Source organism: Cetorhinus maximus, chromosome 15 (assembly GCF_964194155.1).
Source record: "Cetorhinus maximus chromosome 15, sCetMax3.hap1.1, whole genome shotgun sequence".
NCBI classification, from domain to species: Eukaryota; Metazoa; Chordata; class Chondrichthyes; order Lamniformes; family Cetorhinidae; genus Cetorhinus; species Cetorhinus maximus.
Window position 1 is genome coordinate 5,328,576 of NC_135893.1, and position 17,752 is coordinate 5,346,327.

The window sequence follows — 17,752 nt, forward strand, 5'->3', positions numbered from 1 at the left end:
GATTGCAGGCAGGTGAGACTCACACTCCCCCTGTGAGTTCTGGAGGAGGCACTCCTACTCCCCCAGCCCCACAAGAGAAAATGTTCAACTCGCTTTAGGTGGCCTCTTTGGTCATGTGGCCTATTGTCCGGGCGTTGCTGCAGGAGCCACATTTATTTGCTGCTCAAGATAAGGTCAAATTCCCATCATTGTAATAGGACCCTAATTTGCATAAACGTAGGAGGCTCCTCCCTGATTCAGGCCAATGCCTGAAACGTCAAACAGTCCGGCTTTGCAGGAAGGGATTAGCAATTTCCCCCAATCCACTTTAACTGCACCCACCTGAAAGCCACTGACTAGAGCAGTTAAAATTCCTACATTACCTACAGTAGATATTAACTACTCTCTTGCTAGATTTTCATGGAATTGTAACACCACCAAAGGAGGCCATTCAGCCCAACCTGCCTGTGCCGGCCCTTTGGAAGAACGATGCATTTGGTACTGCTCCACCTCTCCTCACCCCACAGCTCTGCAAATATTTTCTTCCCTGTGATCAAGTCTCCATTCTGAGCAGCATTGTGAGGGGCTTAGGGGGGAGGGGCGCAGACGATCCATTGTGTTGTTCAAAATCATGAGAACTCTGGACAGAGTAGGGAGAAATCATTCCCATTGGTGGAAGGATCGAAAACCAGAGAGCACAGATTTGAGGTAATTGGCAAAAGGAGCAATGCTGACATGAGGGAAAGCATTTTCACGGAGCGAGTGGTTAGGATCTGGAATGTGCTACCCGAGAATGTGGTGGAGGCAGGTTCGATCGAGGCTTTCAAGAGGGAGTTGGGTTATTAGCTGAAAAAGGAAGAATGTTCAGGGTTACAGGGAGAAGGCAAAGATGAATTGCTCATTTGGAGAGCCAGCACAGACACAATAGGCCGAATGGCCTCCTGTGCGTTAACCTTTCTATGATTCTATAATTGTCCCTTCAGTCAGCAACCCTGGTCTGAATCTAGCCCAGAATGATGAGAGTTCCCTCCTTATGCCTGCCGTGTGGTTCATTCCTGAAATGAATAGCTGCCTCATAGGCATGGATCCAAATCTATAAACGGACATTAAGGCTGGAAATGTTACACAGAAAGGCCATGTAAAGACTGGCTGCTGTAGGAAGGAGCTAACGTTGGGATTAATGCATTGAGCAAGTTTAATTTTTCTTGAAAAGCAGATGAAATGCTCTGCTTTTCATGGCAATTTATGACCTGCTAACAGAATTGTAGAAAAATAGCCCACAGCTCCCAGCTTACGCCATATCACCATAATGAAATTAAATATATTACAAAATATTGTTAAATTCAGATTCAGTGTTAGAGGAAAATCATATTTATTATTTATTGAACGTACTTGAAGCTAGGTTCTAAACTTATATAAAGTGACTGAAAGAAATCCTACAGAAATAAAATTAAAACAAAGTCAGCTATTCTAATAAATGTGTAAAATGTACGCACTAACTAAATGTGAATTTTGACTTGTATTTTGGTATTTTTGGAAATTGCAAAACAGATCAAAGACCCTGAGTTTCGAACTAATCACAAACCAACATCTTTCATAAAGTCCTAACTTTCACAATCCATTTCTGTTTCAAAATTTCAACTGATTTAAGATGTGAAGTTGTGCTACAAAAGTGCTTGTACAACTTAGATATTGGTTTTCACCATCAATTTATGCAGTGATGTGCCAAGTGGTGTATGACGGTGGTGTAGTCAGACATTATAGCTCACTCTCAGTCTAACTGGGCTAGTGTGAACAGCAGCTGTTTTTGGAACTCAAACTCTTGCCATTTTAGGGATTTTATTTGAACCAGTTGAATTCCTTCCACCTTCTGTCACTGCTGTGCGAATACCTTGAAATCTTCCCTTTCATTAAGATAACTAAACCCAGGTCATTTTTGGATATGAAATTCTACACGCTACAAGTTTATCAGAGTTTTAGCAAGCAATGGGCTTTATATTCTCTCTTTGCTAAGCTGATTAATGGATTCATGTTAATAATTAGAATAGGTACTTTTCAGATCAATATTAAACATGTCCAGGTAATACTTACTTTCTAACAACATACCACCTTTATTTATTATTGCTTTCTTACTAGAATTGACAAATCTTGGCCCCATTACTGGGGTAGAGGGGTGGACCCAGAGCTTTACTCCTTATCGGATTTGTGATACGTGTAACCAGGAATGACGCGGTGCTGACACTGGGTGACAGAAGTGGAAATGTTGTCGATTCCCATGTCTGCTCAGCCTTACCTGACAAATTGTGTCCCCCTCTTCCTAAATATGATCACTAAGTGGTGCTCTTTGCTCCAGGGACTTAGAATCTAATCTGACCCTTCAGGACCTGCCCCCACCGCTCTGTTAGATGTAAAAGACCCCATAACGCCACTTAGAGCAGAGTGAGGGAGTCCTCCCAACGTCTTAGCCAACATTCATCTTTAAACCATCACCGCCAAAGCGGATGACCTAATCGTTTTCTCACGGCTTTTAGTGAGATCCTCCTGTGCGCAAATTGGTTTTACTGCATCACAACAGTGACGACACATCAAAACGTACTTCATTGGCTACCAAGCCAATGGATGCTATAAAAATGCGGGCTTTTCTTCCTGGATTTCGGGGCCAGGGTCCTCCCAATCTCCCACCGTAACTTAATTGGAAGCTGAGGGGCCTCGCAGAAATGTTGTCCACCGTCATTTCTGCCATTTCTCCAGGGGTTCTGCCGATCTCCGACTAGGAATTCCGGTGAATTCCACGAGAATCGCTCCAGAGAACACACCAGACGTTTCCTGGGAAGATGATTCTTTGAGATAACGGGAGGAGAGGAGGTGGGAGAAGGATCAGTACCTTCCAAATGGGAATCAGATAAATATTTGGAAAGCGGATATCTGCAGGGCTCTGAGGAAAGAGCAGGGGGTGCGGGACTAATTGAATAGCCTTAGCAAAGAGCCGGAGCAGACACGATGGGGCGGAATGGCCTCCTATAATGATTTTATATGATCGTCAAGACTTCTTTGAATCGGAATTGAGGAATGAAGGAAATAAATTGTCCTGGGCAGTCAAACCGTCAGATGGCTGCGCTGGTTGAGTATTTGAAATTAAAGGAAAAGGCTTCAGCTCCTGAAATGCAGCAGTTTTAGTTTTTGGCCAAGGCTGAGAATTAAAGTCGCTGCAAAGTCCGGTGGTTAAGAGGGTCAGCCAGGCCCGGGACCGCGTGGCCCGGAACAACCGACCACACAGGGAAGCAGCTTTCATAGCTGCTGCCTCACTAAAGCCGCCTTTCCCTCCCAATCTTTGCTGAAAGTTAGCGCGAGGCGGCTTTGTTTGTTTATGTCTGGCGCTCACTATTCCTTCGTGAGGACAGCTGGTGTTGACATGTGTAACATTAGGGACATCAGTCCTCGTCAGGTAACAATGAGGGTGTGTTGTCAACATTCCCAGCACCTCTGGAGCTTCAGTGCATTCTCATTTCTTTTCCCTTTTTTTTTTAAACAATACTTTTGTTGAAGCTAACAGCTGGCTCCATTAACTAAATAAACACTCAAACTTCCCCATTGCGCCTGAATTCCTGCCATCGTGTTTATTGGTTGTTCTATGAACCGTGGCATTGAGAAAGGCAATCGCCATGACAATTTTCAGGGTTTCTTTTCGAACTATGTAGAATTGTACAGGAGGCCATTTGGCCCATCGTGCCTGTGTCAGCTCTTTGAACGAGCTGTCCAATTTGTTCCACTCCCTCCCCTTCTCTTTCCCTTTAGCCCTCCAAATTTCTTCTTTTCAAATATATATCCATTCCCCTTTTTGACAATTGCTTCCACTGCCCTTTTAGGCCATGGATTCCAGGCTGTAAGTGTTTCTCCCATTTACTTTAGTAGAGATTTATAAAGTGGTGAGTAAAGTGTAAAGGGTCTAATAACTTAAGACAGCAGTGTATAAGCACGCGGCTAATTGTTTTCTCTCCCAGTCGTATTTTCGTTCTCTCCTATCGCTTCTATCTGTTCTCCAGCGATATGGGTACAGCTGATGGTGCTGGACAAACAATGCAGAAGTTGCAAAGTCATAAAAATAAAAACAGAAAATGCTGGAAACACTCAGCAGGTTTTGCAACATCTGTGCAGAGCGAAACAGAATTAATGCTTCAGTGCAGTGACCTTTCATCAAACATAAATCACGTCCTGTCACAAGAATTATGCAATTAATTTCGTTTTTTTTTAAAAAAAATCTAATAACTGATGGGCTGGATTCAGAAACAAATGACCATGAAGGAAATTGCATTCTCTTAGCACCGTTACGGCTTCAGCAAGTCCCAAAGTGCTTGACAGCCAATGAAGTATTAGTGTAGTCGCTGTTGTGGGGTTGAAAGCTGCAGAATTGCCCTAACATCAAACTGATGGGAAGAGACTCTACACCCCTGTCAGGTCTCCAGGTATCTCTGCTCTGTACTGTCTGGTTGATTCTTAATGGTCTCTGAATTGACCTAGCCAGCCACAAAGATGTAAAAGAAATTTCATTTACATAGCGCCTTTACAGCCAATGAAGTATTTCTGTTGGAATGTAGGAAATACAGCAGGCAATTTCCCCACACCAACAGCATTCAGATAAATGACCGGATAGGCGCTTTTACTGATGTTGTTTGGGGTAGGGGGGGTGCGATAAGTGTTGTGGTCGGGAGACTGGGGAGAATGTTCCTGCACTTTTCCATTTACCTGGAAAGGGAGACGAGGCTTTGTCTGCTCACAGGTGGATGTAAAACATTTCCTTTCAGCATTGGCAGTGGTTTTGGGTGCTCCCTGTGATTCACCAGGACAACACTCGGCAGGTCGCATTGTCCTTTCAAGCAGCTTCACCTCTTTAGATGTCTGGTTGAACAAAGTGCCTGGCATGTGGGGTGGTGTCGGCGTGTGGGGTGGTGCCAGTGTGTGGGGTGGTGTCGGCGTGTGGGGTGGTGCCTGGCGTGTGGGGTGGTGCCTGGCGTGTGGGGTGGTGCCTGGCGTGTGGGGTGGTGCCTGCATGTGGGGTGGTGCCTGGCGTGTGGGGTGGTGCCTGGCGTGTGGGGTGGTGCCTGGCGTGTGGGGTGGTGTCTGGCGTGTGGGGTGGTGTTGGCGTGTGGGGTGGTGTCTGGCGTGTGGGGTGGTGTCAGTGTGTGGGGTGGTGTCTGGCGTGTGGGGTGGTGTTGGCGTGTGGGGTGCTGTCTGGCGTGTGGGGTGGTGTCAGCGTGTGGGGTGGTGTCTGGCGTGTGGGGTGGTGTCAGCGTGTGGGGTGTGTCAGCGTGTGGGGTGGTGTCAGCGTGTGGGGTGGTGCCTGGCATGTGGGGTGGTGTCTGGCGTGTGGGGTGGTGTCAGCGTGTGGGGTGGGGTCGGCGTGTGGGGTGGTGTCTGGGTGTGGGGTGGGGTGGTGTCGGCGTGTGGGGCGGTGTTGGCGTGTGGGGTGGTGTCGGCGTGTGGGGTGGTGTCTGGGTGTGGGGTGGTGCCAGCATGTGGGGTGGTGTCTGGGTGTGGGGTGGTGTCGGCGTGTGGGGTGGTGTCTGGGTGTGGGGTGGTGCCAGCATGTGGGGTGGTGCCAGCGTGTGGGGTGGTGCCTGGCGTGTGGGGTGGTGTCGGCGTGTGGGGTAGTGTCGGTGTGTGGGGTGGTGTCGGCGTGTGGGGTGGTGTCGGCGTGTGGGGTGGTGTCTGGGTGTGGGGTGGTGTCGGCGTGTGGGGTGGGGTCGGCGTGTGGGGTGGTGTCGGCGTGTGGGGTGGTGCCGGCGTGTGGGGTGGTGTCGGCGTGTGGGGTGGGGTCGGCGTGTGGGGTGGGGTCGGCGTGTGGGGTGGTGTCGGCGTGTGGGGTGGTGTCGGCGTGTGGGGTGGTGTCGGCGTGTGGGGTGGGGTCGGCGTGTGGGGTGGTGTCGGCGTGTGGGGTGGTGTCGGCGTGTGGGGTGGTGCCGGCGTGTGGGGTGGTGCCGGCGTGTGGGGTGGTGTCGGCGTGTGGGGTGGGGTCGGCGTGTGGGGTGGGGTCGGCGTGTGGGGTGGTGTCGGCGTGTGGGGTGGTGTCGGCGTGTGGGGTGGTGTCGGCGTGTGGGGTGGTGTCTGGCGTGTGGGGTGGTGTCGGCGTGTGGGGTGGTGCCGGCGTGTGGGGTGGTGTCTGGGTGTGGGGTGGTGTCTGGGTGTGGGGTGGTGTCGGCGTGTGGGGTGGTGTCGGCTTGTGGGGTGGTGTCTGGGTGTGGGGTGGTGTCGGCGTGTGGGGTGGTGTCGGCGTGTGGGGTGGTGCCGGCGTGTGGGGTGGTGCCGGCGTGTGGGGTGGTGTCGGCGTGTGGGGTGGTGTCGGCGTGTGGGGTGGTGTCGGCGTGTGGGGTGGTGCCGGCGTGTGGGGTGGTGCCGGCGTGTGGGGTGGTGCCGGCGTGTGGGGTGGTGTCGGCGTGTGGGGTGGTGTCGGCGTGTGGGGTGGTGTCTGGGTGTGGGGTGGTGCCGGCGTGTGGGGTGGTGCCGGCGTGTGGGGTGGTGTCGGCGTGTGGGGTGGTGTCGGCGTGTGGGGTGGTGTCGGCGTGTGGGGTGGTGTCGGCGTGTGGGGTGGTGTCGGCGTGTGGGGTGGTGTCTGGGTGTGGGGTGGTGCCAGCATGTGGGGTGGTGTCTGGGTGTGGGGTGGTGTCGGCGTGTGGGGTGGTGTCTGGGTGTGGGGTGGTGCCAGCATGTGGGGTGGTGCCAGCGTGTGGGGTGGTGCCTGGCGTGTGGGGTGGTGTCGGCGTGTGGGGTAGTGTCGGTGTGTGGGGTGGTGTCGGCGTGTGGGGTGGTGTCGGCGTGTGGGGTGGTGTCTGGGTGTGGGGTGGTGTCGGCGTGTGGGGTGGGGTCGGCGTGTGGGGTGGTGTCGGCGTGTGGGGTGGTGCCGGCGTGTGGGGTGGTGTCGGCGTGTGGGGTGGGGTCGGCGTGTGGGGTGGGGTCGGCGTGTGGGGTGGTGTCGGCGTGTGGGGTGGTGTCGGCGTGTGGGGTGGTGTCGGCGTGTGGGGTGGGGTCGGCGTGTGGGGTGGTGTCGGCGTGTGGGGTGGTGTCGGCGTGTGGGGTGGTGCCGGCGTGTGGGGTGGTGCCGGCGTGTGGGGTGGTGTCGGCGTGTGGGGTGGGGTCGGCGTGTGGGGTGGGGTCGGCGTGTGGGGTGGTGTCGGCGTGTGGGGTGGTGTCGGCGTGTGGGGTGGTGTCGGCGTGTGGGGTGGTGTCTGGCGTGTGGGGTGGTGTCGGCGTGTGGGGTGGTGCCGGCGTGTGGGGTGGTGTCTGGGTGTGGGGTGGTGTCTGGGTGTGGGGTGGTGTCGGCGTGTGGGGTGGTGTCGGCTTGTGGGGTGGTGTCTGGGTGTGGGGTGGTGTCGGCGTGTGGGGTGGTGTCGGCGTGTGGGGTGGTGCCGGCGTGTGGGGTGGTGCCGGCGTGTGGGGTGGTGTCGGCGTGTGGGGTGGTGTCGGCGTGTGGGGTGGTGTCGGCGTGTGGGGTGGTGTCTGGCGTGTGGGGTGGTGTCGGCGTGTGGGGTGGTGCCGGCGTGTGGGGTGGTGTCTGGGTGTGGGGTGGTGTCTGGGTGTGGGGTGGTGTCGGCGTGTGGGGTGGTGTCGGCTTGTGGGGTGGTGTCTGGGTGTGGGGTGGTGTCGGCGTGTGGGGTGGTGTCGGCGTGTGGGGTGGTGCCGGCGTGTGGGGTGGTGCCGGCGTGTGGGGTGGTGTCGGCGTGTGGGGTGGTGTCGGCGTGTGGGGTGGTGTCGGCGTGTGGGGTGGTGCCGGCGTGTGGGGTGGTGCCGGCGTGTGGGGTGGTGCCGGCGTGTGGGGTGGTGTCGGCGTGTGGGGTGGTGTCGGCGTGTGGGGTGGTGTCTGGGTGTGGGGTGGTGCCGGCGTGTGGGGTGGTGCCGGCGTGTGGGGTGGTGTCGGCGTGTGGGGTGGTGTCGGCGTGTGGGGTGGTGTCGGCGTGTGGGGTGGTGTCGGCGTGTGGGGTGGTGTCGGCGTGTGGGGTGGTGTCTGGGTGTGGGGTGGTGCCAGCATGTGGGGTGGTGTCTGGGTGTGGGGTGGTGTCGGCGTGTGGGGTGGTGTCTGGGTGTGGGGTGGTGCCAGCATGTGGGGTGGTGCCAGCGTGTGGGGTGGTGCCTGGCGTGTGGGGTGGTGTCGGCGTGTGGGGTAGTGTCGGTGTGTGGGGTGGTGTCGGCGTGTGGGGTGGTGTCGGCGTGTGGGGTGGTGTCTGGGTGTGGGGTGGTGTCGGCGTGTGGGGTGGGGTCGGCGTGTGGGGTGGTGTCGGCGTGTGGGGTGGTGCCGGCGTGTGGGGTGGTGTCGGCGTGTGGGGTGGGGTCGGCGTGTGGGGTGGGGTCGGCGTGTGGGGTGGTGTCGGCGTGTGGGGTGGTGTCGGCGTGTGGGGTGGGGTCGGCGTGTGGGGTGGTGTCGGCGTGTGGGGTGGTGCCGGCGTGTGGGGTGGTGCCGGCGTGTGGGGTGGTGCCGGCGTGTGGGGTGGTGTCGGCGTGTGGGGTGGGGTCGGCGTGTGGGGTGGGGTCGGCGTGTGGGGTGGTGTCGGCGTGTGGGGTGGTGTCGGCGTGTGGGGTGGTGTCGGCGTGTGGGGTGGTGTCTGGCGTGTGGGGTGGTGTCGGCGTGTGGGGTGGTGCCGGCGTGTGGGGTGGTGTCTGGGTGTGGGGTGGTGTCTGGGTGTGGGGTGGTGTCGGCGTGTGGGGTGGTGTCGGCTTGTGGGGTGGTGTCTGGGTGTGGGGTGGTGTCGGCGTGTGGGGTGGTGTCGGCGTGTGGGGTGGTGCCGGCGTGTGGGGTGGTGCCGGCGTGTGGGGTGGTGTCGGCGTGTGGGGTGGTGTCGGCGTGTGGGGTGGTGCCGGCGTGTGGGGTGGTGCCGGCGTGTGGGGTGGTGCCGGCGTGTGGGGTGGTGCCGGCGTGTGGGGTGGTGTCGGCGTGTGGGGTGGTGTCGGCGTGTGGGGTGGTGTCTGGGTGTGGGGTGGTGCCGGCGTGTGGGGTGGTGCCGGCGTGTGGGGTGGTGTCGGCGTGTGGGGTGGTGTCGGCGTGTGGGGTGGTGTCGGCGTGTGGGGTGGTGTCGGCGTGTGGGGTGGTGTTGGCGTGTAGGGTGGTGTCTGGGTGTGGGGTGGTGTTGGCGTGTGGGGTGGTGTCTGGGTGTGGGGTGGTGCCAGCATGTGGGGTGGTGCCAGCGTGTGGGGTGGTGTCAGCGTGTGGGGTGGTGTCGGCGTGTGGGGTGGGGTCGGCGTGTGGGGTGGTGTCGGCGTGTGGGGTGGTGTCGGCGTGTGGGGTGGTGCCGGCGTGTGGGGTGGTGTCGGCGTGTGGGGTGGTGTCAGCGTGTGGGGTAGTGTCGGCGTGTGGGGTGGTGTCAGTGTGTGGGGTGCTGTCTGGCGTGTGGGGTGGTGTCAGCGTGTGGGGTGGTGTCTGGCGTGTGGGGTGGTGTCAGCGTGTGGGGTGGTGTCTGGCGTGTGGGGTGGTGTCAGCGTGTGGGGTGTGTCAGCGTGTGGGGTGGTGTCAGCGTGTGGGGTGGTGCCTGGCATGTGGGGTGGTGTCTGGCGTGTGGGGTGGTGTCAGCGTGTGGGGTGGGGTCGGCGTGTGGGGTGGTGTCGGCGTGTGGGGTGGTGTCGACGTGTGGGGTGGGGTCGGCGTGTGGGGTGGTGTCGGCGTGTGGGGTGGGGTCGGCGTGTGGGGTGGGGTCGGCGTGTGGGGTGGTGTCGGCGTGTGGGGTGGTGTCTGGGTGTGGGGTGGGGTGGTGTCGGCGTGTGGGGCGGTGTTGGCGTGTGGGGTGGTGTCGGCGTGTGGGGTGGTGTCTGGGTGTGGGGTGGTGCCAGCATGTGGGGTGGTGTCTGGGTGTGGGGTGGTGTCTGGGTGTGGGGTGGTGCCAGCATGTGGGGTGGTGCCGGCGTGTGGGGTGGTGCCTGGCGTGTGGGGTGGTGTCGGCGTGTGGGGTAGTGTCGGTGTGTGGGGTGGTGTCGGCGTGTGGGGTGGTGTCGGCGTGTGGGGTGGTGTCTGGGTGTGGGGTGGTGTCGGCGTGTGGGGTGGGGTCGGCGTGTGGGGTGGTGTCGGCGTGTGGGGTGGTGCCGGCGTGTGGGGTGGTGTCGGCGTGTGGGGTGGGGTCGGCGTGTGGGGTGGGGTCGGCGTGTGGGGTGGTGTCGGCGTGTGGGGTGGTGTCGGCGTGTGGGGTGGTGTCGGCGTGTGGGGTGGGGTCGGCGTGTGGGGTGGTGTCGGCGTGTGGGGTGGTGTCGGCGTGTGGGGTGGTGCCGGCGTGTGGGGTGGTGCCGGCGTGTGGGGTGGTGTCGGCGTGTGGGGTGGGGTCGGCGTGTGGGGTGGGGTCGGCGTGTGGGGTGGTGTCGGCGTGTGGGGTGGTGTCGGCGTGTGGGGTGGTGTCGGCGTGTGGGGTGGTGTCTGGCGTGTGGGGTGGTGTCGGCGTGTGGGGTGGTGCCGGCGTGTGGGGTGGTGTCTGGGTGTGGGGTGGTGTCTGGGTGTGGGGTGGTGTCGGCGTGTGGGGTGGTGTCGGCTTGTGGGGTGGTGTCTGGGTGTGGGGTGGTGTCGGCGTGTGGGGTGGTGTCGGCGTGTGGGGTGGTGCCGGCGTGTGGGGTGGTGCCGGCGTGTGGGGTGGTGTCGGCGTGTGGGGTGGTGTCGGCGTGTGGGGTGGTGTCGGCGTGTGGGGTGGTGCCGGCGTGTGGGGTGGTGCTGGCGTGTGGGGTGGTGCCGGCGTGTGGGGTGGTGTCGGCGTGTGGGGTGGTGTCGGCGTGTGGGGTGGTGTCTGGGTGTGGGGTGGTGTCGGCGCGTGGGGTGGTGTCGGCGCGTGGGGTGGCGTCGGTGCGTGGGGTGGCGTCGGCGCGTGGGGTGGCGTCGGCGCGTGGGGTGGCGCCGGCGCGTGGGGTGGCGTCGGCGCGTGGGGTGGTGTCGGCGCGTGGGGTGGTGTCGGCGTGTGGGGTGGTGTCGGCGTGTGGGGTGGTGTCAGCGTGTGGGGTGGTGCCGGCGTGTGGGGTGGTGCCGGCGTGTGGGGTGGTGTCTGGTGTGTGGGGTGGTGTCAGCGTGTGGGGTGGTGTCAGCGTGTGGGGTGGTGTCGGCGTGTGGGGTGGTGTCAGCGTGTGGGGTGGTGTCGGCGTGTGGGGTGGTGCCAGCGTGTGGGGTGGTGTCTAGCGTGTATCTCATCAGTTAAGAAGCTTCATCTGTCGGCTTTGAAGCAAATTTCTGTGTGGTGCGTGTTTTGGTTTTGAAATATTTATGAAAATTATAGGGAAATTTTCATTCGTTTGCATTGAAATTGTGTATTAATGTCAACAGCAAAAACAATAATTAGGAGGGGCATTGGGAGTGTACTGGGTTTCCCATCCACATCAATGTGCAATAGTTATCGAATTTCGATATTTATTTCGAATTGCTTTTTAAGGTAATTCAGATGTAGGGAGCATTGTAACCAGCTGGTCTTGTTCTCAGCCGACAGCACTGGACACGGAACCTTGGCAGGTTAGTTCACTCAACACAACCCAACACTGTCCTAGCCTCCACACCACAGGTTCACTGGGCACCTATCCTTCTCTATCCTGTGCTTGTTGAATTCATTTTCTGGGACAAGTCTGAGTGATCAGTGATGCCCAAGCAAGTGACTGTATTCCCAAAAGAGTAGGAAGGCCCAGTGTGTAGTCTGCTAAACAGGAGGCTGCTGATGGGAAAAAGACGTGTGTCCGTTGTGACGATGTCAGGATATTGCATTATGGGGTCTCACTAAGACAGGACGTGATTCATAGCAACAGATAAATGTCAAGAATGAAGAAACCAGCACGTAGACAGCATCTTTTATTGGCCTCCCAGAGTGTTTCCAAAGATAGGCATGCCTCATTGTCTCATCCTCTCTTTTTCCCAGTAACAATAACTCTTTACTTACACCTGTCGTCTTACCAAGTAGACAATTGCAACATCATTGACAGACGCATAATCCAGTCAGCTGGACAGTGAGAATATATAGGGTTAGCATAAAGACCAGCATAGATAAGTTGGGCTGAATGGCCTATTTCTGTGCTGTTCAATTCTATATTCAATCCAGTATAATTCGGGCCATTTTTTTCAATGTAGTCAATTCATCGGGTAGTGTCCCTACTGATGTTTCTGGGAGAAAGAGACGTTTGCATTACTAACTTTGGTGTACTCATCATACCCTCCAATGTGCCCGACCCCCAATTAAAACCAGACTGTGGGAGTGCGGCCACTTGATGTTTTTTGTTTTTTTGCTTCCAGGGAACACGATTTCACTTCCAACCGCTTCCGGTGCAAAGAAAAGATTCTGGATCATAGAAGACATGTCCCCCTTTGGAAAGCGGCGAAAGACAGCTTCTTCTCGGAAGATGCTGGACGAAGGAATGATGCTCGAGGGCTTCAAACGCTACGACCTCTACGAAGACTGCAAAGATGCTTCTTGCCAGTTCTCACTGAAGGTTACCCACTACCACTGCACCCGGGAGAATTGTGGCTACAAGTTCTGCGGCCGTACCCACATGTACAAGCACGCCCAGCACCACGACCGAGTGGACAACCTGGTTCTCGATGACTTCAAGCGTTTTAAGTCCTCTCTGCGGTGCTACTTTGCGGACTGTCAGTTTTCTGGAAACAGCACTCACTTTCACTGTCTCCGCTGTGGCTTCCGCTGCACTGACAGCACCAAGGTGACTGCCCATCGAAAGCACCACGGCAAGCAAGATGTGATCAGCGCTGCTGGGTTCTGCCAGTTCAGCTCGAGTGTGGACTGCGAGGTCCCTGACTGTAAATACAAGCTGAAATGCTCCCATTTCCACTGCATCTACCCTGACTGTAAACACACCGTGGTGGGAATGTCTCAGATGGACTCTCACAAGCGCAAGCACGAGAAGCTGGAGCGCGGCGAGATGACCTCCGTCTCGCCCAACCGCGAAGTCACGCACAGCACAAGCGCCACGACGGAGTATGATTCCCAAGGATCCTCCCTCAACCTGGACGGGTCCCTGAACCTCAGCACCAACGTAGATGGCTCGTTGTTCTTCCTCAGAAACGCTGCTGGTATCGGATTGAACGATTCGTTGGATCTGAGCGCAAAGCCCCACGAGGCCGTCTCAGTCGCTGGGGTGGCTCAGGAGGAGGTCGCTGCAATGTCCGGCGATGCGGAAGACGACAACGATATGACGCAGGATGAAGAACTGAACGAAGACGATGACGATCTCAACACGGACTCTGACAGCACCCATGGCACTATGCCCGAGAACGTGGACATAAGTGAAAAAGATGACGCAACAGGGCTGTAGCTGTGGACGGCCACCTCCTCCCCCCACCCCCCTTTCCCATATAAAGAATCTGTTCTCTATATACTTGTTTAAATTATCTGGGATGACAATTTTCCTTAATGAAAAAGTGTAGTAGAATTAACCACAAAAACTCCACAGGCGCTGTAGTGTTTAAGGGGCCTGAGTGTAAGGTAGCCTTGGTGCTCCAGACAGACCCAGCTCTGCAATAGAGAGTTTCATAGCTTCCTCTATCCACAGCGATGCTTCCAGACCAGTTGATGATGACGGGACTGTGCCCGAAACAAATACAAGAATCACGAATATAGAATGAACAAAACGATTGGCTTCAGATGGTATGCGAAGAGGAGTTAGCAGCAGTAGGAAGAGTTTGTTCCCTGAAAGATGTTTACAACCTGACCAACATAATTAAACCCTTTTAATATGCAGGAAAAAAACTAAAATCTATAATCCGACGTTTCTGGAGTTGGGACATCATGTAATATTTGGGTATTACCTTTGCTACCGAAAACTCCTTGGTTGTGTGTGTGCATGTCTGCTCTGCTAGATTTTATTGTTTTCATTTTTGGAATTTTTAAAAAAAAAACAGTATATGATACCGAGAATCCTAAGCAGTTTTGAGCTGTAGTGTACATTATGGTATGGCGGAGTGTGCAAGCGAGAACTTACAAAGGCAGTTTTAAATCACCACTTTCTGTAGTCAGCCCCACTATCACTTCTAGAACCAGACCGTGGGAGATGAGAAGACTTTAAAGATAAAGACGTGTAAAATGATTTCCTATTGGTAAATCTCGAAGCGTTTAGATGAGTGCAGATTGACAAACATTTATCATGTCACATGCGGTGTTTATGCACTCAAAGATGAATGAAGTTTCATTTCTGCTCTTCCATTAATTTATTTTGTTTTGAAGGTTTTACTCTTGTTTTCTCTCTGTCTCTCTCTCTCTCTCCCAAGAACTTTCTCACTCTGGAGTTGGGTCGTACCATCCCAAACCACTCGCTACTGCCATCAGGCTTCTTCCATTCCATTCTTTTTTTTGTTGCTCTTTGAGCTGTTCCAGAATGATCTTTCTTTTACAATTGTGAAGAAGCAATGTGGCTTCTAAAAGTTTCTCCACTTTTCTTTTTGTTTTCTAGATAGACTGAGAACATTTCAAGTAAGATTATTTTTTTATATTTAAAGCAGAAATCAATATGGATATTGTGGATACTTTGGGGGCCCAACATTGGTGACATTGGTTGCAAATCATTTGCCATCACATTGAATCTAACTCTTCACCCTTTTGGGGCTTAAAGCTGTGGTATCGGTTTAACGGTGTGCATTTGAGTTTCTGCTTCACGAGTTTCTGATCAAAGATTGACTTTTCTCTCTGTGTTTAAGATTATTTAAAAGCAGAGCCTTTGTATCTTTAAAATTGAATATAGCATATTACAAATTGATAGCAATTACAGGAAACAAATGACAAGTCATATTGTTGTGTAATTCATATTTGCTCATGACTGCAGCGGCTCAAGAAGGCAGCTCACCACCACCTTCTCAAGGGCAGTTAGGGATGGGTAATAAATGCTGGCCCAGCCAGCAACGCCCACATCCCGTGAACGAATGAAAAAAAGTTTCTTTCATTCAAAGGGAAAAGCGAGCTTGATAGTCCTTTCTGTCTGCCAGTTTCACTAGAGAAATGTAGTTACCCTGTTCCATCCAAATTAGCAACCAAGTTAATGGGATACCGTGTTTGAAGATGTTTGGCTTACACTAGACGCTTTTGTCTTGGAATCATACAGGACAAGGCCATTCAGTCTTTCGTGCCTGTCTTTGGCTATCCAGTTAGTCCCACCCTCCCCCTGAAGCTCCAGCAATTTTTACCCTTGAATTGAAGCCAGTCTGCGGAGGGTCATATCCGTGCGTCTACTCTCTTGCTTCTCCGATGCAGATGGGGAACCAGTCTCTGTATTTTCTGGGCTTCACTTCCAATCAGGAGCCCGAGAGGCTGTAAATAAGTGTGAACCGTCACCTGCATGTTATATAACTAAAAGCAGCTCCCCGATCTTGCTGTCACACTTGTGTGGGTCTACCACACTGACAGAAGAAAGCAGCTTGTTTCCATAATAGCATTCGGCCGATTCAGGAGAACATCCTTGTCTGCAGTTGGCTGCTCCTAAATTCTATAACCATACCTTTGAAAGTTCCTTGCTGCCCCTTCCCCAGCCTCTTGATTTCTCCAGATGCTTGCCCTGCTAATTGTATAGATTTGCAGTCCAGACACAGCACACACTTCAGCAGCAGATTAATGACACCTATTTCCACCTTTACTGAAAACTCAGGCATTAATTGCTCAGCTAAAGGGGTCAGTTTAACACCTCATTAGTCACTAACTAGTGGAGTTTAGCCAGTGTAAATGTCTATAAAATTCTGTTATTGTAAATATACCAACTCCTTTCCAAATAAATTAGTTTTAGTGTTTAGTCCTCCTAAGTATAGGCTCTGGACAAGATCAATTCTAAACTTGCAATGTCTTCAATCTTTTCAGGTACAGCTACAATTGGCCATATTGTTCAGAAACAATGCACCATTGGGGAAGCATTGGTTTATTCAGAGCATCCTGATGTACTTTGACTCAATACATTTCAGTTTGGTAAAGTCACTTGGAGTAAAAAGGGGATATTGTACAGATTAGCACCCGAAACTTAAGGGAATACTGCAGCATTGAGCCTCAAAACTGTATCAAGTTATTGGTGTTAACAAACTCCTGCAGTTAGCAAAGAATTGTCTGGCCACTCAGTGCAAAGACATCATGTCACATGTACGGTTAACACGGAAGTCTGGTGTTAGTTACTAGAGAGGAGAGGGGCACACACTGCTCAGGAAACTGCAGACCCACAGATCCTCAAGTACCTTGGCTCCTGCCCTTCCTTGTCTATTTCCCTTGGTTGAGGGATCTATAAGCAGGGGGAACAGATTTACGTTAGGAAGTAAGAGGGGTATTCAAGGGGAAATTATCTCACCCAGAGGGCAGTGGGGGTCTGGAGCTCACTGCCTGAAAAAGTGGTAGAGGAGGAGCCCTTATAACATTTTAAGAAGTACTTGGACTTGCACTTGACGTGTCATAGCTGGCACACAATAGACCAAGAGCCAGAAAGTTGAAGTAGGCTGGATGGCTCCATGTCAGCCAGTGTGGACATGATGGGCCAAATGGTCTCCTTCCATGCTGTACATTTCCCTGATCTACAAGCTGCCCTTCAACACCATCCAAAGACGTTGGGACAGTTTCCACATGGACACTGACAGCTCCCAGCCCTGCCTGTGTGACGTTCAGTCACGGATTAGCCACAATTTTCTCCAGTTGAACACGGGCAAGACCAAAAGGATATGGGGAGCGAGCGGGAAAGTGGAGTTGAAGCCAAGGATCAGCCTTATAGGCCAAATGGTCTACTCCTGCTCTTATTCCTTATGTTCTGGTCAAAGGCATTTCCCCCAATTGCAGACTCTGTTCTCTCAGCTCCAATTCCATCCTCTCTTGTGGCCAGTGTTGAATGACACTGTTCATGGCCTTGTGCCCTATTCAATCCCAAGCTGAACATCTGACCCTATCTCCATTTCGCCCCCTGCCTCAGCCCAGCTGCTGCTGAGACACTTTCATTGCCTTTGTCGTCTCTGGATTCCATTATTCCAATGCTGTCAAGGTCTGTCTCCGACCTTCCACAAACTTTAACTCATGCAAAACCTTGATGCCTAGATTGTAACCGGCCTCATGTCCCACTCACCATTCAGCTTGACCACTGTTGACTCTCCATCATCTCCTGACAAGTGCTACTTAAAATTCTGACCCCACCCCCCCCATCCCCTGCCCCCACCTAGTGTTTAAATCACTTCCTCCCAAACATTTTTCCGGCGTGATCCCACTTTAATGCCTCAGATTTTGTGTGATCCCAGAGTGAAAATTTGGGCAGGAACGAGAGCTCTTGAGTGTGGGGGTGACAGGGCTGCGGAAGGCTTAGTTGTTGAGCAGGGGTGTGGAGGGACTGGAGTGTTAGGGGAATTGATGAAAAGGCAGGTTTTCTGTAAAACAAAAAACACCTACCTATTCACAGGCTTTTTTTGCAGCAGTAACCGGGCCTCAGAGAGCAGTCCATGAAGCCACGACCCAGAAACAAACCAAAAAAAAAGGGCAAGGATTTGAAGGGACCTCATAGCTGTCAGAAATCAGTCTGAGCTCCGTAGCTGCAGCGGAACTCACAACCCAAAATCTCATCTCGCGACCCCACTGGGGAGTCATGACCCACAGTTTGGGAAGCCCTGCTTCAAATCGCTTCATGAACTTGGTAACCTCCTCCACTCCTACAGCCCATCCCAGGACACTCCAGTCCACTGACTCTGGCCTTGTGTGTAGTCCCCACATCCCCCCCAACCCTTCACTTTCAGCTTTGGTGGCTCTGCCTTCAGTCATCAAAGTTCTGAACTCCCCCAATTCCCAGCCATCACCCCGGCACATCGCCTGGAAGAACATGTCACACAGGA

At 54.3% G+C, this 17,752-nt stretch overlaps 1 protein-coding gene across 2 annotated transcripts in view; it reads left to right on the plus strand.

The window, feature by feature from the left end:
- casz1 (castor zinc finger 1) overlaps positions 1-14,058 on the plus strand; it is a 365,293-nt gene extending 351,235 nt beyond the window's left edge. For both annotated transcript variants that reach the window (XM_078557753.1, XM_078557754.1), the window contains one exon: positions 12,203-14,058. In XM_078557753.1, coding sequence (XP_078413879.1) covers positions 12,203-13,239 — 1,037 coding nt within the window. In that variant the 3' untranslated portion in view covers positions 13,240-14,058. The remainder of the gene's footprint in view (positions 1-12,202) is intronic.
- The last annotated feature ends 3,694 nt before the right edge of the window (positions 14,059-17,752 follow it).